Here is a 23,879-nt window from a genome sequence, read left to right on the forward strand (position 1 = left end):
ACACACAGAACGTTGGTATGAGATCACTATAAAAAGATCACTCGTTTATAGGGTAATTTGTTTACCAATTGCTAATGATGACATCTTTATCATCGCCATTGCAAAGTAGGCGCCTGGATTTCTAGTTGCGTTCCACTTTATATTTGTTACGTCATGAACAATTACATTACATTGAAATTCTGATGATGTCACTTGCAACACACTGTATTTTTTTAACTGACTTTAAAAATAGGAGGAGGTTTTCAATTCCACTACATGTTATATGTACGTTACCCGATTACACCCGGTGTTTGTGAACCAATTTCGATTATCCTTTTTTTTGTTGGTCCCATTTAAATTTGAAGATAATTTTCCATCCGGTTTAACGCACTTTCCGGTAACCGATTTCAATAGAACTTGGCAAATAAATGTAATTCCATCAACTTTTAAGGATTTTTTTTCATAAAAGGCATTAATAATCACCACCAATCCGTTCTGTTTAGCTGGACGGCGCCAAAATCGGCATGGGCCCCGGCACCCCCGGCAACGAGGGGGTCCTGGCGAACTTCTTCAACTCGCTGCTGTACAAGAAGACGGGCTCCCCCGGCGGCAGGCCCACTGACGCTGCGCCGGCGGCGGCCGCGGCGCGCTCCGACGCCGCGGCGGAGCTGGACCGGCTCACCAGAGCCAAGAGTCGTCCTCCGCCGCCAATCGACCTCAACTCCTCGTCGGAGTGCTAGTGATCTGTGCTCCGAGCGTCTAGGTCAGTATTATGTTATAAATATTAATCCACATTCAATTATGGCTGTGGCCTCAGAATAATAACGCATAGAGACCTAATCCGCACACGCAAAGTGAGGCAAATTCTAGGGACCCAAATAGGCTTACGCGAGCGGGCGGGCCGTTAGTGCTCAAGGTCAACTTGCACCGCGAACAGCTCAAGAATTTTAGCTAAAAATTACGAAGTGTGCGGTAAATGAGTATAAAAATACGTCAGACAAACATAAAATAGATACTAACATCACATTCCACAAGGAAATAACGCGTTTCAACTTGTATTGTTATGTAAATATTCACTAAAAAGGTACGAAAATGTTGCAAAGTAACGGATTTTTTTTCTCCCCATTTTGCTATTCTGTTTCAAAATAATTATATTACATATTTTTTTGAAAATAGGCAATATCGCGACTATTGCCGAATTTCTACAAATGTACACCGCCGTGACAACATTGTAGGGAATTTACGTTTACTATTTTTACGGAATATATTTAGTATTTGCCTTCATTAAATCAACATTCTTGTTCATCATACATGACTCATTTAAAAAAATTGTCTTGCCCAAACTCAAAATTTTTTAACAAGATAAATAATTAATAAATAAATAATTTTTGACAAGATAAATAAATTAAAAAAAAAAGAAAACTTATTTCAGGGAACTAACACTGACTAGAAAAGTCGTCGTCAGTTCTCCAAAGTCGTGTCATCATGTACTTTTCATGTGTTTATCCACAGATAATATCAGGCTATTTATAATCCAAATTTTCATGAACTAAAGTCAAATTCGATGGTCGCACTAAACTCCCTTTTAGGATTTTGTTCGTATATGAATTAAATAAAAATTCGGTAATATTTATTCACTCAATGATGAGTTAAGCAAGATACAATTTGTATATTTGTTTAGACTTGTGACAGTTCGTTTGATATGAAACTATCATTCTATGCCAATTGACTTACAAATAAATGGACGACGGGTCTAATACAAAAACCACGAAAAAAATGTCCCAAGTCAACCTATTCGAAATTTAAATTGTTATGTCATCGCAGTATCGCGCTGTCCGTAGAACAAATGAAGACTAAAGCGGAGTGTCGCGCTCTGTACGATTTTAGCGCCTTACAAGTGCGGACACTTTTTAGCGCTACCCGACGTCCATATAATTGTAAGTCAATGTTCTATGCGCTATTATTCTAAGACTGTGGCTTATGCTGATTGAAATCCTTTTGCGTACGCTATAACCGCACGAATGACAGTACAAAATATATAGTCGTTATATTTTGTTTTTTTGCTTTTTGTCAGTTTTGTCTTGTTTTTTTTTTGTTTTGTTCTATGTTTTATTTTGTTTTTTATTATATATATATCTGTGTTATCTATATTTTTTGTATCTATGTGTTGTGGCGTTGCAATACATGTCTATTCTATACTATTACGGCCCGGGCATTAGTACACACGTCTATATACAATATTTTGTAGCAGTAGAGCTCCTTGTGAAAGAGTTCATCCAGTGCCATACTACCACCTTACTTATTCCTACCGCCAAGCAGTAATGTGAAATGTGAACATTACAGGCACATGGGACTTGTCTTATGTCTTAGGGTGAAGGGCGCAGAGCCACTCAGAGCTTTGCTAATTAAAGCTCTGAGTGGCTCATGTGGTTTACCATCAGGTGCACGACTTGTTCGTCCCGTCACTTGATATTATAAAAAAAAATATTCCAATGATTGACATTTCCTTTTTCCGATTGCAGATTGTCACGAAGCTTGGGCCCGACGCTGGGCGCCACTCGGCTTGTACTTCTAGCGGCGCCGCCGCCCGAACTGACGTATGCCTTGATACTTCCAGTCTCGCTTGCTTCGCCTTACTGCCGCACGGGCACACGGCTCACTCAAATGTGTAGACACCTTTGTATTTGTGCGTTTTTATATCTTTTATAATACTTGAATGAGCAAATTCATTATATCAAATCAAACTTAAAGATTTTATGTTACGATATGTGTGGAATAGTAATATTAACATTTAATTAAGTACTTTTTTAAATTGTTGAGTTTAAACTAAACGTTTTTATATTTACGACTCTTTATTCAACCAGAAATCACGGAAAATTGAACCTTGAGTATATTTGCTCAATGACGTAAAAAGTCATGGTTACACAACATAAGGGAGTGGACCGGAGTCACGAAGGTTTCGCCATGGACAGAGACAAATTTGCCATATTGCCAACCAACAGTAATGGAGAGGCACTTTAACAAGATATTTGCTCATTTAAGTTAAAAAATTCTTATACTTTAATATCAATTTCAATATAAAGTTGTCTACACACTTGATATGATAACGACGAACGATTGTACGGGTCTTTTTATGATTATTCGTCAACTCTTAGTTCGTCGAATGTCTAGAAAATAAAGGAGCATTGATATACGAATTATCTCACGTTAAATTAATAGATGGAAATAAGATCACGATATTTTTTATTATTAAATGGGTATCTAACATGGCGGGCCAATATAATAAACGGTGCACCGAGGATCAATAGAAAGAAACGTGCAACGCGTGCTTACGGTCCACTAGGTGTCATCCTTTACTACATAAATATGTTTTGTTTCTTAATAAAATAAATATACAAAGTGGTTAAGATTTGAAGAGTAAAATACTATGAACATTTCTCAGAAGTTTTCAGTGTAAAAAATAAAGGGTTACCTATCAGTCTTATTTGTCCAAAATGACATTTTCCAGAAATAACGTTTGCTAGAATTTTCATAACCTCGAAAGTAATTTTGAGAGGAAAATGTTTTTTCTTTTAAACCTAACTGAATCTAATCGTGTCTTTTTGATAAACATCCAACATATCCTGAAACAACGATTTCGTTATAATTAGGTTTTCGGTGTAATGAAAATTCGAACAAACGGTATTTCGGAAAAAAGTTCCAGTTCGTGATAGGTTACCAAAATAAAGTCGTCGAATTACAATCATACCTGTAGTCTAAATAAAAGCTACTTAAGTGCTCTTATCGCTCATGTTATTCTTTTGCCGTAGCTTAATTGGTTCTCGAGTTTCAAGTGTTTATATTACACGCGCCTTATCGCGGCTCATAATGTAAACAAGAAAAAAACTGTCGACTTGACGATGACGTAAGCGATACGTGCCAGACGGCTGAATAGCTAATACATATACCAATGCTTCTATTTTCTTATGTGTTATTTTAGTAATGTAAAGGTTATATGAACACCGGCGATGAGTGATTACGGTATTGTTAATTTAGAGTTATTTGTAAAGTTAACGATAACGGAGATGGGGCATTACGTAGGCTTATGTTTTTTTTTTATACAATTGAAATAACTAAAATGCCCTCTATAGAGTTAGTACCGAAAATATGATTTGTTGTACGATAATGTTGTTAACCAATATTTCCAGTTTATTATAATAAGGTAAACTACTAGCAAGGCAGTAATGTTTAAGAAGTTTAAAACCAATGAGCCGAAATAATGCCCTTATCCCTTGTAACAGGAACAACTACATTTCCAATATGCTATATGAAACTAAATAAATGCAAAAAAGTATAGAACTGTCAAGGAACGTATGAACATTAGAAACACCAATAGGAACGCTTATAAACGAATGAATTTCAATTGCACCAATAGGATATATCCTAGATACTACAGACCACCAATCGGAAGCTTTCTATAGAGGTACTGTTCTTAAAGTGCACCAATCATAGACATACATAACCTCTAATGTTTTTTAAAAATGTCCTTGTCGGTCTATACTGTCCAAATCAGTGAACTGTTTACTTGTAATATGGTTTATGATATTAACTAAGTATTTATTTAGATAGTTAAAAGCTGGGATGTCTTGAGCGTTTCAATTTATTACGACTTGCAATGGGGGTGTGACCTATTCTATATGAACGCATAGCGGTATAAGGCCACACGTATTATCACTCTATAGGTACCTCGTTCTTGCTACGAGCGGGTACGGTTGAATATGTCGAATAAATTGGAGTACGCTTTCTAATGGTTAATAGCTGTACGTCGAATGAAAGACAGATAGAAAAACGCTGACTGCTATATAGAAAATCTCTTGAAAACGTGTCAATAGTTTGCCACGCTTTGGACTTACTAAAACACGTCTTGAGCAGCTTTTAATTAAGATTTGTTTGGGAAAACTTGAAAGACGATAAAAAAATTACAGCGGTATGTGTTTTTCTTCTGTTTTATAAATTAAAATCTGAGATTAGGAAGTTCCAAAACTTGTGATCTTCTGTGAAGACTGGCCGAGCGATGATTGGGCGTGTTTATGCACAATGAAGTCACTATTTGTACAAACCTAAGCTTTTGTACGTGAAGAAGTACTTTTTTCGAAATCATCCTGTTTTGGCCTGTAATATGTAAGATAGAGAAATATGAACCCTTAACATTCAATATTTATCGTAATTTATAGAAGTGACACCTCTCAGAGACAACGAAACAATGTACATCAATTCCTTTTTAACATCTATTTGACGAATTTTTATGCCAACTTAGCAATTCTCTGTTATTGAGTATAGTTCTTCATGTCCAAAAGCCATCACATGTATCATAAATTAGTATTGTATGTACATGTAACAAAATATTCAACATATATTTTTTTATATAACGATGATTTGTTAATATGGATTTTTTTGCCAACTGTAATAGTGACCTTTATTGTGTCTTGTAACTGAATTTATTTATTACAAAATAATATACAAAAAAATTTCGAATTATACTTTTATACCGACACGTTAGTTACGTTGAATCGACTTTTCTATAATTTTGATGTGTGGTTTTTAATTTGAGATTGGTTGTTGTGCAATAATGTACATTCCAAACGTAGTTTGGTGGTTATTATCATATAGTGAAAAAGTAAACTTATTGAATAATTCATATTGCGTTTCATTTTTGCTTGCCCGTTTGGTCTCTATAAAATTATAGGCGATTTTGTGTATTAAACATAAAGGTCACTATTATAAGATCATTCGTTAATTGAGCTGGTTGAAGGATTCAACATTGATTTATCCCTACATACTTTACACCAAGCGAAAATGTAGTATTACAATTACCTTCCTATTGTTTAAGCCTCGCTATGTGGTACTTACATGCATTCTAAACCTTTTAAATTTCTTCAGGTATGATTTTCAATAAAATATCGCCACTCTGTTGAATTTATGAATGTGATCGACTGAGAAATCCATTTTAGCGCATTTTTTTAATGGTAAAGAATAGAATTAATGTTATCCTTAAACTGGCTACATTTTCAAATGCCGAAAAATCAATGAAACTAAATCATATCTTAGAAAGTACTTAAATAGTTCTTTCATGAAGAAAACATTCGTCATGGAATTTACGAATGATTTCATAATTAATGCTTAATCTTTTTCCAAAATGCGTAAAAGTAATAGAAAATAATAAGATATTCTGAGTTCTGTAACTTATTAACTTAGTTTAGAGATTGTTTACTTTTAACTTTAATTATAATCGTTTAAAATTAACGGAAAACAAATTTGGCAAACTTAATACTCCATTTATAAGGCAGCTTAGCGTATTTATTTGCGGTCGCGAGTACATTACTTATTAATAAAAATAACTATGAGATTTTTTTTCGAAGCGAAGTATTAAGTTTGTCAAATAATATATGAATGTTTTAAAGTACCTAGTAAAGTAAAACTTGAGGGACGTGTTCTGAGTACAAATTTGATCTTGTAGTACTGGAGTGTTGGAGGCCTTAAAAATGTATAATAGATACAAAACACTAGAAAAAGAACGTTTAATATTGATCAGTGGCGAAGAGACACACGATCCCTATTTTGCGCTACAGATATTCTGCAAAAGAGTCATTCTGCGAAAGGGACATTCTGAGAAATGGACGTTAAGCGACTGAACCATCCCATCGGCTGGCCTAAGTAATTTATTCTCCAACTTAGCAGTTGGAGAACGGACAATTGTACATTTACTGTAGTCTATCTTTTTTGAATACGGAGTAAAATGACATTTGTAGAGTTGCCTGTTTTCATAAAATTTTAAACATTTATGTAGTTGTTGTCGACAGTTTTATCGATAGAGTGTGAAAGAAGATAACATTTTGCCAAAAATGACTGAATTGTGTATATTACGACGTTCTAATGATGACTAATTGCATTATTGTCTTCTTTATTCTTATTTTGACAGTGGGCCTACTGTCATCGAAGTCTATTTTTATTCATGTACATTTTAACAAGAATTTTATTATCTACAACAATCACAAGGATTTGATTATCTATATTAAATTTAAATTAAAAACTTTATAATATCTCTCCAAAATACAGAGTATTTTTCATAAGCATAGTTCTAAATACAGTGTATGTATGTATTGTATTGTGTGTAATGTATTGAACTTACAAAAATTGACAATTTAAATGAACTATTGCTCAATAATTGGACGAATGAAACAAGTTAGGCTATTTATTCCATAAGCGTGACCAATATTCAGTAAACAGTCGACAGAACATTTATCGACTTCAATTACTGGCTGCTCGCAAGCGGGCAACACTTGCGCCATGAACTGACATTTTACTCAGTCTTCGAAAAAGACAGGACTACCTATATACGTACTTTAACACCCCTTCGCACAAAGCGCAATGGCATCTATGTCATAGTAATGTTGCCACAAACCGATGTTATACCAAATCAACGGAATTCACTCCGGGGTACCCAGACCAGAAACAATTTAGAAAAATTCGTTTCTCAAATTGGTCTTACCGGGATCGAACCCGGGACCTCCTTGTCTAGTATCTGCAGTGCAAACCGTTGGATCACTGAGGTCATCAACATAAAAATAAACATTTTTTACTATAGGAACCTCGGTGCCTCTACCATAAGTTTCAAGTGATAGTTGTCACTAGATTTTACAATTTTGTAAAAGAGAGATTGTACAAAAAAGCAGCGCCCCAAGTAATATACAAAATGGTACTTCTTCTTGTGGCTTTACGAGAAGAAGTAACATTTTGTACATTATATATTTCCCGAAAGCAAAAGGTGCTTTTCAAACGAACGCGTACCATCGCTGCTTTACGTTGGGTGACATGGCGTGTATCTCTTCTCCATTCCATCTTCAAGTGTCCATCAATCGCCGCTGATAACTACTTCCCTACAGACTATAAACAACCTCGCACTCCTGTCGTTTAGTACGTTCCTAACATTTTATTTTACCGTTTAAAATGTTGTATCGGTCGGTATGTGTATATACACTCCCGGGCATACAATTCGAACCATCTGGCGTTTTTATTCTTAAAGGGCTAGAATATAAAAATGTTATTGTCATCGAAAAGTTATCCCGGTTTTACAAATTCAAATTTTCAAACGTAAATCACGTTTAGTATACCAGTTTCAAAGTTGCCTAATAGTTTTAGATTAATCAAAAATTGTTCACGCTTAGGGCATTTAGGGAGACTTCACTCTAGACGCTTATAAAAGCGCTACAGTGGTACCACTGTGGCGCTGCAGCTACGTCACTATTAATTTTCATTCTGTCGTGTCACGCGCCACGTTTGCAGTCATAAAATTAGTGAACAAAAATTACTTAAATTACTTAGATGCGAGGCGCGACGTCCCTCTAGCGCTTCTACAAGCGTCCTTTGCAGGCGCCCTTGATGTGGCTCGAATTGTGTGTCCGGAAAAGTTCATTGTGTCGGTTTTGCTCTTAGAAATAAGTGAAATAAGTCAACGTAAACGTTTACGTTATTCCGTACGGTTATATTATTCGTTTTATAAATATATTTAAAATTTGAGAAAAACGCAAAATTCTGGCTTAACGTGCTTATTTCTAAGACGTATGTAACATGCGTGCGTTTGTATAGATCAGAAGATTGGCATGGTTTTGATATGAAATTTGTACACGGTTGAGGTTTAAAAGGAGGAATCTATTTTTGTATACTGAGGAGCATATGTTAGGTGGCTATACCGCATAATCGTAGAAGATATCGATACGCAGTTTATTTTGCCGCGACCGATTCGTGTAATTAAATATAGCCAGATATGTTTTTAATACATTTTGGTCGAGGCATTTCACATCAAATACAGAAGAAAAGAACAAAACAGGTACTATAACAAATTTGACGAAACTTATAGTAAAAATGAAGGCCGCAATCTATAACTGAAGATCAATTATTGAGCGTTGAAAACGTTGTCACCATCTCTTTTTAAGTAGGTAACTCTGTATAGTAAGATTATTTTCTCGCTGCAGACTCGACCTTAAATTATTAGAACGGGACAGCGATGTTGTACTTTTTGTCCCACTTTCTAGTAGGGCAGGGGCAGGTGCGGGCCTTTTGTGTAAGCGCAGGGCTGGTCAATACTGCAATTGATAAATATCGATTTACGTGACGTTTTATTTTCTTGTAGTAGTGAAAGCAGGAAGGAAAATAAAAAATAATCTATTTTTGTTAAGTACATACCTACAATACAAATTTACAATGTTGATAACCTAAAACTAAATAGATAAATTAATATTTCCTACTTTTACGGGATGTTTAATTTCCACCAAAATGTTAACACATTATTGATAACAATGGTATAGTAATAAAAAAAGTTGCGACATTTAAACAGTAGCAGATGATAAATTATTAATTGGGGATGCTAAGGCATTGCTCCATGCATTAGCATCCCTAGTAAGTTTGTGACCGCACCGACACACAATGCGCCCTTAGTGACGCCTTTGGTTTTTATCGATAACGGGCTTGCGCACGTGACGCGTACGCTCAAAACTAAGCAAGTGGGAGAGGGAGCACAATATCGCAGTCCTGCTCCGATGATTTATAGCCAAGTCTGCAACGATCTAATAATCTTTTATAGTAAAACGTTGAGCTACAAGCTTCTTGAGCAAAACAAACGTGTCAAATGCATCTATGACCAACCACTATGAGTAGTATAACCACACACTTGACTGCCTCTGTGGCCGAACGGTTACCATGTCAGACTGCCAAGCGCAGGTCCCAGGTTCGATTCCTAGGCCGGGAGAAATATTTGTATGGCATACATTTACTTCTCTCGTGAGTTTGGGTGTAATTTGTGGTTGTCTATGTGTGTCCATGACACCCGCGACACAGGGTTTCCCTAGTTTGGGGCTATATTGAGTGTGTGCGTTATTATTACACACAGAGAGAAAAGGACAACTTAGTATGGAACAGCTGATTTACTGATTTAGATTTTAGGAAAGTCGTCGTAGTAAAAGATGTTGATACTCGTAGACAGAAATACCCCTCTACAATATTAGTAAAACAATACATTGTCAATGTATTTCCATAGTTAAATTGTAAAATCTAATTACTCATAGAATTACACTTGAAACTCGTTTGAAAGAGTCTTCTTCGTCTTCTTTTTTAAAGCTTTATCGATACAGTCGACGATTTCGCCGACGGCGACGTCAAGTTAAGGAAGACACGCGTTTATTACACAGAATTTGACCGGTGAATTACAATCATTTCGGTTATTTTAAATATTTGAGAAGATTGCCGTGAATTATTAATAACTTTTTAGGATATACACTCGAATGTTAAATATAGTTCATGATAATATTGTCACCGAAATTAGGTACAGAACACTAACCTGAAAATGACCTATTTGCATATTCCTATGACAGACCCTCTACAGTAAACGCTAGCGTGGATATTTCCCGCTATTAAAATGCCTTTTTGTGTGTATGTATTTCTAAATCTAATTTAACATTTGTAAACTCTTCTCTCTTATACAAAATAAAGTAAAATTTCTATGACGACAATTTTCAACTAATTCTAAAAGTCTTGTTCGAAAGTATCAATATTGTATGTTAATCAATCGATATGCGTGTGTGATGTAAATGAAAATTCTACGCTTGAATAGGTGCATGCAGTGAAGGGCACGTGATTGGAATATATAAATAGGAAGTACCAAGGTGCAACCATAAAGGCATAATAAACTAATTGCAATATCAATTGGTGACTTCCAAAACTATAACTAATTTGAGAGATTAAAAATTATTGTTGACCCTTTTGGGACTAATTGGGAAAAATAAAAGCAGGTAGAAATGCACCGGGAAAACGCAAATTCTTATTTACTCGAATCGCCTTTTAGATTCCATCTAATTAGGTTAAAATTTTGGAACACGCAATCAATACAGTACCTCATTTCTGAGATGTGTTAGTAGCCGGGTTGTTTCGCGAGAATTTGAAAGGGAGGATGCTTTATTATGTGATTCTAGCTGTTATTTTTAAGCATCATTAACATTATGCTTATTGTATTTGTGCTAAGGATGCATTCTTCACAATTAAACCACGTAAGCATTCTGTGCTAACCTTAAACGCCACTGTAATTAGCAAAATAAAAATAAACCGACCTCAAAAGTTTATGGAATTACATCTATGTGGCAAGTTTTATTCGAAATAATAAACCGGAATCATCCCTTAATCTGCTACCCTTAAAAGTGGAATATTTTCTTCAAATGTACTTTTCAGTTTTACTTCGAATCGGTTCACAAATGTCGGAGTAATCGCGTAATATACACGAAAAAGTGCAGTCGAATTGAGAACCTCCTCCTTTTTGTGAAGTCGGTTAATAAATAGAAATTCAATGTTCGGCTTGTGTTATAATTATATTTATAATAATAAAATAGGTTATTCGTCAATCGTTTCGGCGTATACTCAAAAATTGAAATTAATATTTGGCATCTAAATTCAGTATTTTCTATGATTATTAAATTATTGTTAAGCACGTATCACAGGTAGTATTTATCACTTTGCTCATTTAAATTTATTTTCTACTGTTATTTTTTTATGTACTAGTCAATGTATCAGTTATTTTAATAGAATTCAGTTCCTTTCTGTGATATAATTTTTATAGAACAAATTGTTTCTTTATACTGCTTTTGTTTATGTATTAGCCACATAACATCCTCAGAAAAAAAGAATAGAAAATATAAACCTCTATATTTTTTATATGCTGTATGCTCAACTGTTATCAAAAAGACATGTTTTCTTTTTTATTATTCTTAATTTTTTCGTCAACTTATGTCGAAGCATCTATTTATTGAAGAGGCTTGCTTGACAAGCACTCTGGGGCACCAAGTGATTTTGTACTGTCTTTAATATATGAAGACTTAGGGCGAATTCAAATTTGACGCTTATAGAAACACTACAGTTGCGACACTGCGTGGCGTTATTGAACTAAATAACTGAAGCGTTACAGACGCGCAACTGGCGCGCTTCTACGGGCATCTAATTTGAAGGCCCCCTTATCTTTTCGTTATATTTGACTTTGGTTGACAACCAAGGCATTAAAAGTAATTTACATTGTACAAAAACTCTTTTAATCATGTACCAGCTTCAACAAGAAATTTTAATGATGCCACTAAAATTGGACACTATCAGTTATTCTAATAATCACTTTCAAAGCCTATAGCCTAACTCATAAAAACCTATCCTATATTATAATAGCCTCTCTTGATATTGTTAATTGTAGTTTTGCAACAATATTAGCACAATGTAGAAATAATTAATAGATACGGGCGTTATTTTGCTCATTTGTTCATTTTAATAAAAATGGAAATAAATTTATTTACTACTCCGTGAACCCAGTGAAGGTTAAATCGTGCAAAATAGCTGCGTTTTCATGCAGTTGATTTTCCCACCTTCCCTTCGCATAAAATTAGTAAAATAAACAACACAAGCGCAACTACAGTCACAAATACCACCACTAAAAATATACCCAGGAGGCATCCTCAGGGATTATTGAATGTTCGACGCTTGGTCGAAGAGTTAATAGGAAATTAACTGCGTAAAAAAAATATTCAAAACAAGCGCAGCTATTTTACTTTTACTGGGCTCGCCGAATAGCAAATTAATTTATTTCCATTTTCGTCCACACAAGAATGCCAAGTCTGATGCATTTTAAAAAATCAAATTAATGTTTTAAAATTTTTTTATCTCTTCCTAACAGCGACGATTGTGATTATTTTAGACTGTTCAATTAGATTTGTTAAATGTGCGTAACGAAATGACACCGTAATATCAGAGCACTAATACACTGTAAAAATAAATAAAACTAACGTAAATCAGATATTGTCTCTGTGCAAATTATTTGTGCAGTAAAGATGCCATTTTGGTTATTATAAAAGAAAAACAGTTGAAGCAAGCTGTAAAGGTCTAGTGATTTATTATATTAGATTCTCAATAGATAGTTTTGTTACGCTTCGCAATACAATTTCTAATAAACACTTTAGTTGTTAAATATTATTTAAAATTAATATTACTAATTGTCTTTAGGCGATAGTCGAAATGACTAAAATCAATCGATTTATATTGAGTGTAATAAAATATTATAAAAAAAATGGAGAAAATTAAAAATGGAACAGTGTCTAATAGAAAATGTTCATATGGTTTTTAGGTTTCCTGTAGTTACATGTTTGGATGTTCTTGTTTCTTGTATCAATCGAAGTCTGAATCAGAATCATTAAAAAATGCGACATCCCTTTTGTACTTCTACTGGACGAAAGAGGTTTTAATTTTCTTTTAACGAGTTTCTGGTTGACGACGAACGTACCGATTTCCTATATACAAACAATTGAGGATCACCCATGCATTGGGTTGTTTTACCCCTGAGATTATGTTGCGCCATATATCGCGGGCCTGCACCAGTCTCATATCCTCATTTAAAGGTATAATTTTAGTACTGAGTCGGACCAAACGTGCCGAAATTCAGCGACGTAATTTCGACTCTTTCCATTTCTTCAAATTAAAAGTCGCTTTTCCGCCATCAAGATCTACTCTATGACAAATATAGTGATTTCTGATTGTTAGTAAGCGGAAGCAGTTATGTAAGCACCCTGAATAAAAAATGCGGTGACTTCAATTATCATGGGTACAAATACGAGTAGTACTGCGTTGGCTCTACAACACAACTCAATAAGTTGATCGATCTGTATATAAGCTCCACCTGTCAAATAAACCATACCAAATTCGCTACTGTGAGAGTTTCAGCTGGATACACTCACTTCTGTAAATGAAATCGAGTTACAGAAGGCGTATAGTGTTATGTAAGCTTATTTATGGAATACGTTTTCAGTGTGCTTCTTGGCAATATTGTACAGAATATTAAAAATTAAATATATCACGAAACTGTTCTATCATTGTGTTTTATTTCTACTTACTACCTTACTACAGACAGACTGGCGGCTTCACAAAGGTGAAGAAGAGGAAGCCACCAGCAGTAACCTGTGTGCCACGCACCGATAGGGTCGAACTTTCTGCTGCGTCCGAACCATACCGACGACGCTACTGTGCCTATCGCGACGGCAGTACTTCACGAAGTCTGAGGAGATAGTAGAGTATATCAGAATGAAAGTCAAAACTCCCTGATTGTCGAGAACGTTTGTAGTCCCGCCACGTCAATTTTAATTCGTTTATTATGTGAGTGCCGACACCCTCCGTCCATTAGAATCCCCTGTTAACCGGTTACCTGACACCAGATTGCGCCACACGTCGCTGACAAATGCAACTCGTGGGGTTTAGTTATTTAGTTTTATACTACATTTAAGATAGTCTATATATTTATAAATTGTATGGGTCCTATTTGCACCAGTCAAATGAATAAAAAATATACTGAATGCTATAACAGTCCAGTGTTACTGCTTTATACCATTTTGTTTTTTAATGTTGGGAAATATCTTTCAGTAACATTAGAATCACTAACCATCACCAACTTAACAGTGTTAAGCTCAATTTATATTGCCGCGGAAACGAATTGTGCCTATTTTTTAACGAAACTGTACTATATAAACTTTATATCGATTGTGCAAGGTACAGACTAAGTAGAGCCAAAAACAGATCGCGTGTTTTTCGCGGGAATTCCGCAACTGCTATCGGCGCCTAGCGAACCCGCGAGAAATGACGCAAAGGCAGACGCAGTCAAGCGTCTACCAAATAGGTTTTTTTATGATACGTCTGGTGGTAAGCGACACGCCTGTTCAGTGCCACTCAGAGCTTTAAATCGCAAAGATCTGATGGGCACTTCCACTGCGCCCGTCACCCTAAGATGTAAGTTGATAAGTCCTATGTGCCGTTTTTAAAAATTTTACCAGCACCCTCACCATTTAAAACCGGAACGCAGTAATGCTCACATTACCGCTTGAAGGCAGAAATAGGTAAGGGTTCAAGTCATAAAAACCTATCGTATATTATACCTTTTATATTCCTTCGCATTTTTAATGCAAAATGTTTCACATTTTCCGAAAAATTCATTCTTCGTTCTTCCATACCTAAATCATGATATTTTTCTTCCATTTCTTCTCTTCTTTTGCTTCACAAATAAGCGAAATAAAAAAAATCTCCAAATACATCATTCTTGTTATGTAAAAGCATGAATTCTCGCGGACATTCGAGCATTAAGCGTCTGTTGTACTACGTATAAATAGAACGATATGCCACACGATCCATTGAAACAGCGCGCATCGACGGAACAGCTTGTGTGGCACTTATTCTGTTGAAATCAACGCAGCCGCAGTTGCGACGACATAACGCCCGTGTGGCATCTCCTATGTGGTTCTCTATCTGTGTAGATAGAACTGGTGTGTAACCGGCAGTCCGTGGAGCATGCCGCGTGCGTTATTCCAGCGAGACCATAATCGAGTACCTATTTCAAATTTGACTCGTGAGATTAAAATCGTATTTCAGTCTGGAGCCGCCGCCGTTTAAAGTTATAGGGATTTTTATTATCCACCCTGGAATAAACTTATTTCGACGTCACCATTTTTCAAATTACCTACCACCAAAGCTACTAGCTTGGATCTGTGTTTGTGCCTACACAGAAAAATCGTGAATTAGTCGGTTCTATAGTCCATCTGTTTAGGTACCTACTTAAATAAATGTAAACAATCTTGAGATGTCTATTTAATGAAATATACATTTTTATAATGATTTTGCCTTACCTTCAAATACAAAATACAAATGCTTAGCTTCATATGAAATTGCATGCCTATTTTTATACCTATTGATTTGTAAAGCATGTGTTTCAATAAAAAGATGTATCAAGATTGTTTACATTTAGTTAAGTACCTAAACAAATGGACTATAGTAGCAAAATTTTAATATTACGTCATACGTAGTCCTCCAATTTGAAAGATACTTCAACAGATTTATTAAAAATTAAATACTTATCTACGACCCCAATAAATTTCGCATATCACAATTGAAAGTTTTAACTATTTGTAGTTCTCAATACAAGCAAATTAGCAAAAAATATGCTATGACTTCTGTATTGAGTGTATTAGGTACTGATATTTTACATTGCAAAGACATGATATTTTATTAGTATCCCAATTTGGGAAATAAACTTTTCTTAATTGATTCTGGTCTGGATGTTCCGGGAAGTGCCCCAGAGAGAATTCCGCTGCTCTGGTACATATTTACAGAAAAGGGAATTTCCCAGTTTGAGACCAGGAAATTGGTGTGGTCGTCTGACACACGTAACGGATGCAACCTAAACTCTAAAAACCAATTATAAGTGATTCTTTTTTTTTTACCGAAAGTAATATATTATAATAATACTTCTATCAAAAATGAATAGAAATAACATTTTATTTTTTCAATACTTGAATGCACTCTTTCCTCTTAAAAAATAATGAACGCACTCATTAACAATTGTCAACCATTCATAGGGACGTGCAAGCAATAAATCGATTTCTAGTTTTCATTAACTTTACGTTAAGTCGATTTGAATTTGTTTTCCCTTTTCGAACAATGCTATTCAAAAACATAACGTCATTAAAACAATAAATTCAGTGATATGGTTTTGTGAAGTTAAAACTAACTGGACATTTTGTAAAAAGAATATATTTGGTATTACTTTCTTATTAAAGTGTTCATTCACACTTTTAACTTAATTATCGAAGTGACTACTTATTATAGTGCTGTTAGTTATTTCTTGCCTGAAAATAATGACATCATTTGTATTCTTTCATTTCAGGTTATTATAAAATGGGTCAAAGTTCAAGTTCAAGTGTTGTATGGAGAGAAAGAGGTCGGCGTTTGTCATACCACGGATCTTTTCGCAGAAGTAAAGTGAAAAGACCGACTATAAGTGGTCCTTTTTCTTTTCCTAAATTAACGGAAAATAATGAATTAATGAACATAAATATGGCAACTGAGGAACAGTTGATGACTTTGCCAGGAATAAATAGACAGCTGGCTCGAGAAATTGTAAGACACCGTATTATTGTTGGTCCATTTAAACAGATTGGTGATCTTTTATTAATTTCAGGTAAGAATTATGATCCCCTTAATGGAACTTCTCTTTCTTCCACTTATGTTTTATAATGTTATATTTCTACTGTTGTGGATTGCAACGCCAATTGAATACTTACCTACTTATTGTTTTAACGACATACGTAATTTTTTTTATATATTTATGGTTTTCATTTGTTTGTGTAATTAATTCCAATTATTTGTTTAAGGTATTGGTTCAAAAGAATTAGGGTTATTGAGAGCAGAAATATGTACTGGAATAGATATTAAACCAATAACAAGAGCGAGATCCTGGTTGTCAATTAATCAAATTGATTGATTTTTCATTCTGAAAACATAGACTCTGTAGAATCGTATTTTTTTGTATTGTTTTTAACTGTTGATATAATAATATGTACTGTGTTTTATTTTATGGAATTATAATATTATCAGGAAATTAAATGTTTTTCCTTCCTTATTCCATCATTAATACTGTGTAGGTATGTACGTATATTCTATTAATAAACTATGTAAATAGATAAGGCAGGTTAAATATTTAAAGCATGTTTACAGCATCTCTAAAATTAAGTTTCTTTTGTCAAAAAAATATTTATCGATACATCCAAGGCTAAATGTTAGAAAGCAGGTGTTATTGTAATTCTCAAGATTTTGTATGCTTATTCATCATACATAATATAACATTATGTACCATAGCTTACAAAGAGACTTCAACTTATAAGTCACATACTCATACCCATACATATAATTAGGCACTGTGTCATTGCATTGGTGAATACCCTTACTTGCATATCAAAAGGTTAATCGATTGCCTGACCCACCTCGAACATTTGTAATTGATAAATCGACAACGTCGCGTCTCTAAAGACATTTTGAATGCGATTTTTAAGGAGCAAAGTCGTGTCGTGTTTGTTTCCTTATTTTTAATTAAAAAAATCGTATTTATTTATACAATTACGTAAAGATTAATCTGAATTTACAGTCTAATTTAAGTGTACTTTATATTATCAACGAAAGTGTCTGTGAATCTGCGCTGTGCTAGTGATTATCGTAGACTACATATTTATCTTCTTTTTTGTTCACCTGTGCCTAGAAAGAAATAAAATTTAATTGTGCTAATGATCGATATTTGATTTTAAAAGTGGCGGGTGTCATTATGGGGCAGAATTCGAGTTCTGTGAGGAGTAAGAGTCGTCAGCGCTCCTTTCGGGGTTTTGTTCGGCGAAATAAGCTAAATAAATCTAGTTTGAGTCACACGTTCAGTTTGCCGCCATCGGAAGAGTATCCCGAGCTGATGAATGTAAATACGGCCACGGAGGAGCAGCTGATGACCCTGCCTGGCGTGAACAGGCAACTGGCGCGGGAGATTGTACGTCATCGACAGATGATCGGCCGATTCAAACGAGTTGATGACCTTGCACTAGTCTCAGGTAATTGCTATGAACCTAATAATCTGCTCAGTCATGCATTCATTTATGTCTGAAATATGAAATGCATTCTGTAATAGATTTTTGAGTAGTATGTGTTCTATCTATGTGGAACTCTTTATAAGCTTAAGTACAACAAAGGCATTTCATACTATAAAGTGAAACACATTTATCACAAGTTGATTTAAGACTAATTTGAACAGGGACTATTACACACTATAATGTTAACAACCTCTCACAACTATTGGTTGGACTGTACAAAAGGGGGCACTATGGAAACTGGACTTTTTAAAGATTTTTTCTTTAAAATTGTTTTTTGTGTTGTTTCGGATAGATTAGATCTAAATAAATATTTTTTGTTCTTATTAAAATCTCTTTATGGGCGATGGTTTCTGAAAAAATTAAGTTGAAACGATCATTTACCAAGGCTACGGGACAGAAAAATTTTATTGATTTTTTAAACCAGTACAACTTTCTCAAACTCGTGTCTTTTGATTACTCAGGAGATGTCAAAACATTCTATTTATTTTAAATTTCTTATCAAGGGTGTTAATTTGGACGTATTACTTCAAGATTAGGTAAAAGTTAGTGTGTAAATATGAAGGAAATGTGTTATGAGCTTGCAACATTTGTACATACAATCCCTTTCTTGCATTTCAGTAACTTTGTGCTTTAAGATACGAGTTGGAGAAAGTAAGGTGACGAATTATATTGTTTTTAGCGTTTGTTTCGGTTAGATTAGATATAAATAAATATGTTTTGTTTTTATTTATTTTTCTCTCCGGGAAATACTTTTCGAGAAAGTCCAATTTCCATAGTGCCCCCGTACCTGCCGTCTGACCGGACTATTTATTAATAACATCATAAACAACAACTTTTTACCAAACAACAAACTTACTGATATAAAATTTTAAGTTTTTGTTGTAGTATCTGACACTGTTAGATCTGTCATTGGTAGTAAGTTCAAAGATGCAAGCGTTCTCCCCAACAACACACACTCCCGTTCTAGCATTTTGCATTGGACTGATGTTTTCGCTTACTTTTGTTACCGTACAGAATTGGCACCATTTGGAGCAATCTATTTAAATATTTTTCTCTTTGTATGAAAATAAAATCTGATTAATTATTAAAAGTCATGGAAAAAGCGTTTTTTTCTTTATGATGTTAGTATTTCATATTTTTAATTTTATATTTATTTGTTGTAGTTAGTATTTTACGAACAACTCTGTAGATGTCATAGGTATGGAAGCTAATATAGAATGAGAAATGTTGCATTTTAAAATCAAATCAAAACAAAAGCCTTTTTTATTCCTTAATTAATTAACATGGTTAGGAAATGAAACTATTTTTCCGGATTTAAATCGCGTATATTTGTTTTTCAAACAAACCGACGTTTTGGGCTCTGTACAGGTCCTATGGTCACGGTTGAGAGTCAACCTATGTGTAACAATCGCGAAAACCTAAGAACTCGATAATAAACATGGTTTTCAATACATTCAGTTTTAAATATCATTGAAGTTATAATACAATGTCGATTTAGATTTATTACATAATATTACTTCCATTTTAAAATTTAATTTTTATTTAATCACATATTTATATTATTTATTATTGTTTTAGATTAAGGACCCCTTGTTGAGTATAGGCATGTTAAAAGCCATTACTTAATTTAAAAATGGATTTATTTCCTTATTCATTAGATTATAGAAGAGCAGTTTTTGCTGATATTTCTACATCACTTAGTATTGAAATGAATAGTCCTTGTTTTAAGTTTAGTTTGCTTTTTTAGCACTGATTCACTCTTTTGTGGCTCTGATTCACGCTTTTGTCAAGCCTTTTTTTAAATTATATGAAGATTCGATCTCAAATAGACGTTATTCAAGTAATATTTTAAATAACTTCTTTTGTTATTGCATTATTAATAAAACGCCTGCAATTGAATTTGACTAGGACCAATTTGTAAGAATGTTGATTCAGATTTTTGTACATATTTATTGTTTATTTATTAATTTACAAACCTTAAATAATATCTATATTATAAATAAAGGTTTTCAACACATTTTTCTACTTTTTACAGTAGCTGCTGTCATAAAAAGGAACGGTTAATAGCTTCTCTTAATTTTATATGTAGATGTATTAAACATTTTTATGTTTAATATATGATATGTTTTCAACTTGATGTTATAGATATCATATTTCACTGGTATTGTAATTAAACAATAATTTTTTAGGTATAGGAGCAGAGAAACTAGAATTATTACGGCCAGAAATCTGCACGAGTACAAAGAAACAGATATCCAGAGCGAGTTCATGCACACAATCCTTAGATAGTGAACGATTATCATCAGAAAATAAATTATGTTCCATAAATTCCTCCAGTGTGTTCCAACTTCAATGTGTGCCAGGTCTTAACCAGGAGATAGCGGCCAATATAGTGGATTATCGCAATAAAAAAGGCCCATTTAAGTCACTGGACGATTTAATAAAAGTAAGAGGAATGGATATAATAAGATTAGGCACCGTTAAGCAGCATTTAACATTAGAGCTAAGAAAATGTAAGAGTGTACAGAATTTAAACAATGGGCATGTAAACAGTTTTGCTGAATTATCATTAAATAGTTCATTACAAAATGGGGTGACGAGTACACCTAATCGGACACCTCATAGAAAAAGTTTATCTATGCATACACAAGTTCCTATAAAATTACCAAACGGATTTGCAACAGCACCAGTAAATGATATCTTGGACTTGCTAGCGGCGTACTCGCATCGACCAATAGTTGAAGAAATGTTTACATATGAACGAGATGGAGTACGTTGTTGTCGACTGGCATCCTGGAATCTCCATCAACTTAGCGTAGATAAAATTTCAAATCCTGGTGTTAGAGAAGTTGTATGTCGGACTATTTTGGAAAATAAGTGAGTATACTTTTTGTTATCAATTATTATTAGACTATTACTTCTGTTATACACTTGTTTGCTGAATATGTTGTTCTGAGGTATATTAAGGACCTTTTCCCACTGCAACTAGCAATTGCTTTGGTTGCCGTTAGTTACAACTCCGACGACTAATGGAATTAAAGAACTGGAGTATTGCGACTTCTTGTAGGGCCACATTTGCCTAAGAGTGTTTATGGGCCTTTCGTAATAATAATAATAATGTGCCAGACAACCAAACCAATTGCCTGGTCTCAAACTAGGGAATTCTCTGTACTATGAGTAACAGAATTCACTCTGGGGCACTTCCCAGAACGCTCATCCCTGAACTAGTTTATAAAATTCTTTTCCCAAATTAATCCTACCAGGAATCGAACCTGGGACATCCAAACCCAGTGCGCACAGCGCAAATCGATGACCCACCGCAGTAGCTAAAATTTGGAAGGGCAACTTTGAATTGGAGGTGCAGAATTGTCTATGCTGCGAGAACCCTGTCAAATATTTACCGACAAGTACTTCTTGATCCGAAACCCACACTACATATCACATTGCTTCAATTTTTCTTTTTTTTCTTTTTTCGAAGTTTCATTATTATACTTTTTTATTTTTGATGTTTTAATTTCTACAATAATTTAGTTATATGAAAATGAGAAAGTGATTAACTTTAATTGGAGCTAATTAGTTTTGACTAAACATAATTCATTGGAAATCGTTGTCTATTTCTATCTATCTATCATTGTATGCACCTATATACTTGAGTGTTAAGCGACTATGATGATGTTAACTCATTGTTCCATTGTCTTATGCCTACATACTCTCTCGAACATTTAGCCAATGTCAATAAAGGTAAAATTGTCATACCGATTAAACATTCTAATGACGTGACGTCTACGTAAGCAAAATTAATGCTTAGATAACGTTGTAACAAATGCGTATACTGTGCAATATGTGATACATTTCATTGTTTGAGCATCTTATCGAATATAGGCATTGTATAAATATAAATGAATAAATAAGGGTGTGGAATATATCATATAAATATTATTCACATAGTAATGTTCAATTTCCATAATTTTACTTTCAATAAACTCATTTAATACAGTTATTCACTTCATATAACCAACGTTTAATATAAACTTACATTCTATAATTTCATTTTTTATAACGACCACTTACACTAACACTCATTTTTAATAACGACCATAAGTTATAAAATAAACAATGTTCGGAAAAAGGTGTTCCACATACATGCATAGATACATGTATAGATATAGCTACAAGGAGCGACGAATTATAAATTACAAATTAATTACTTTTTCGAATTCCGGATTACCGCAAATGGTTTTACTGCTAAACTACAGACACCACAAACAAATTTGTTTCTAACACATAAATTTCGTATGAGGCGCACCCGTATAAATAAATGGCAAGTTTAAGTTAGTCTAATAATGATTATTTTTGTTGGAACATAGACCAAAAAAAACAGCAATAAAAAGACTTCAATATGCTGTAACTCTATTTCATATATATACAATATTTATATGCAATAACAAAACCAATAACCAGTTGATTAAAATAATTTTAACATTAAGAAATGAAACTATTTTTTTCTGATTTAAATCGCGTATGTTTGTTTTTTCAAACAAACCGACGTGTGATATGACGTGACCATGGGACCTTTACAGGTGTGCTAAGGATGCGTTATTCACATATAATCCACGTTAGCACTCTGTGCTAACCTTAAACGCCACTGAAATCAGAATAATGAAGAATAAGCCAACCTCAAAAGTTTGTGGAATTACATCTATTTGCCAAGTATTATTGAAATCGGTTACCGAAAGTGCGCGAAAACGGATTCATCCTCTAGTTTGCTACCCTTGGAGGTGGAATATTTTCTCCAAATATAAATGGGACCAATATTGAGGTACCCTCTTTTTAACAAAAAAGTATCGTCATAATTGATTCACAAATATACAGTAATATCCAGAATATGTAACAAATAATCTCAGTACGGAGTACTAAAAAAACCGACCTAAAAAATACGTGGAATTACATCTATTTGCCAAGTTTTTTTGCCCGGATTCGTCCCCTAGTTTGCCACTATACGGAACTTGATACAGGAGATAATAAAAATCGGTTCTCACTACTCAAAGTATATTGAGATGGAAAAACGCCTTGAATTAGAGAATAGCAAAATCAACCATTAAAATAATTGCTCCTTGTAATAAAATTTAGGCGCTATTTATAAAAATGAATCTTTATGCGTGAACAGCCACTCTTACAGGTGGATGATTTTCTTTAAAATTAAATCGGACCGCTATGGAGTATACTAGGTACTTAGTAGTAGTAGTGTACTACGCGTACATACATACAAAAAAAATACATGCAGTCGAATTGAGAACCTCCTCCTGTTTTGAAGTTGGTTGAAAAATGTAAAATGGCTTGTCTGTTCATTTCAATTATGATTGAAATAGTTTTATTTTGTTATCGTTCCGCATAACA

At 34.1% G+C, this 23,879-nt stretch overlaps 2 protein-coding genes across 2 annotated transcripts in view; both read left to right on the plus strand.

Annotated features, from left to right (window-relative positions):
- The window catches only part of LOC113232455 (cytoplasmic dynein 1 light intermediate chain 2), a 21,752-nt gene extending 18,492 nt beyond the window's left edge, over window positions 1-3,260 (plus strand). The window contains exons 8-9 of the mRNA XM_026467198.1: window positions 483-742; window positions 2,502-3,260. Of these exons, the coding sequence (XP_026322983.1) occupies window positions 483-719 (237 nt within the window). The 3' untranslated portion in view covers window positions 720-742; window positions 2,502-3,260. The remainder of the gene's footprint in view (window positions 1-482; window positions 743-2,501) is intronic.
- Window positions 3,261-18,106: 14,846 nt separating this feature from the next.
- The window catches only part of LOC113232873 (endonuclease/exonuclease/phosphatase family domain-containing protein 1-like), a 40,704-nt gene continuing 34,931 nt past the window's right edge, over window positions 18,107-23,879 (plus strand). The window contains exons 1-2 of the mRNA XM_026467749.1: window positions 18,107-18,443; window positions 20,672-21,359. Of these exons, the coding sequence (XP_026323534.1) occupies window positions 18,170-18,443; window positions 20,672-21,359 (962 nt within the window). The 5' untranslated portion in view covers window positions 18,107-18,169. The remainder of the gene's footprint in view (window positions 18,444-20,671; window positions 21,360-23,879) is intronic.

Source organism: Hyposmocoma kahamanoa, unplaced genomic scaffold, assembly GCF_003589595.1.
Source record: "Hyposmocoma kahamanoa isolate Upper Pololo Valley unplaced genomic scaffold, ASM358959v1 102, whole genome shotgun sequence".
Classification (NCBI taxonomy): Eukaryota; Metazoa; Arthropoda; class Insecta; order Lepidoptera; family Cosmopterigidae; genus Hyposmocoma; species Hyposmocoma kahamanoa.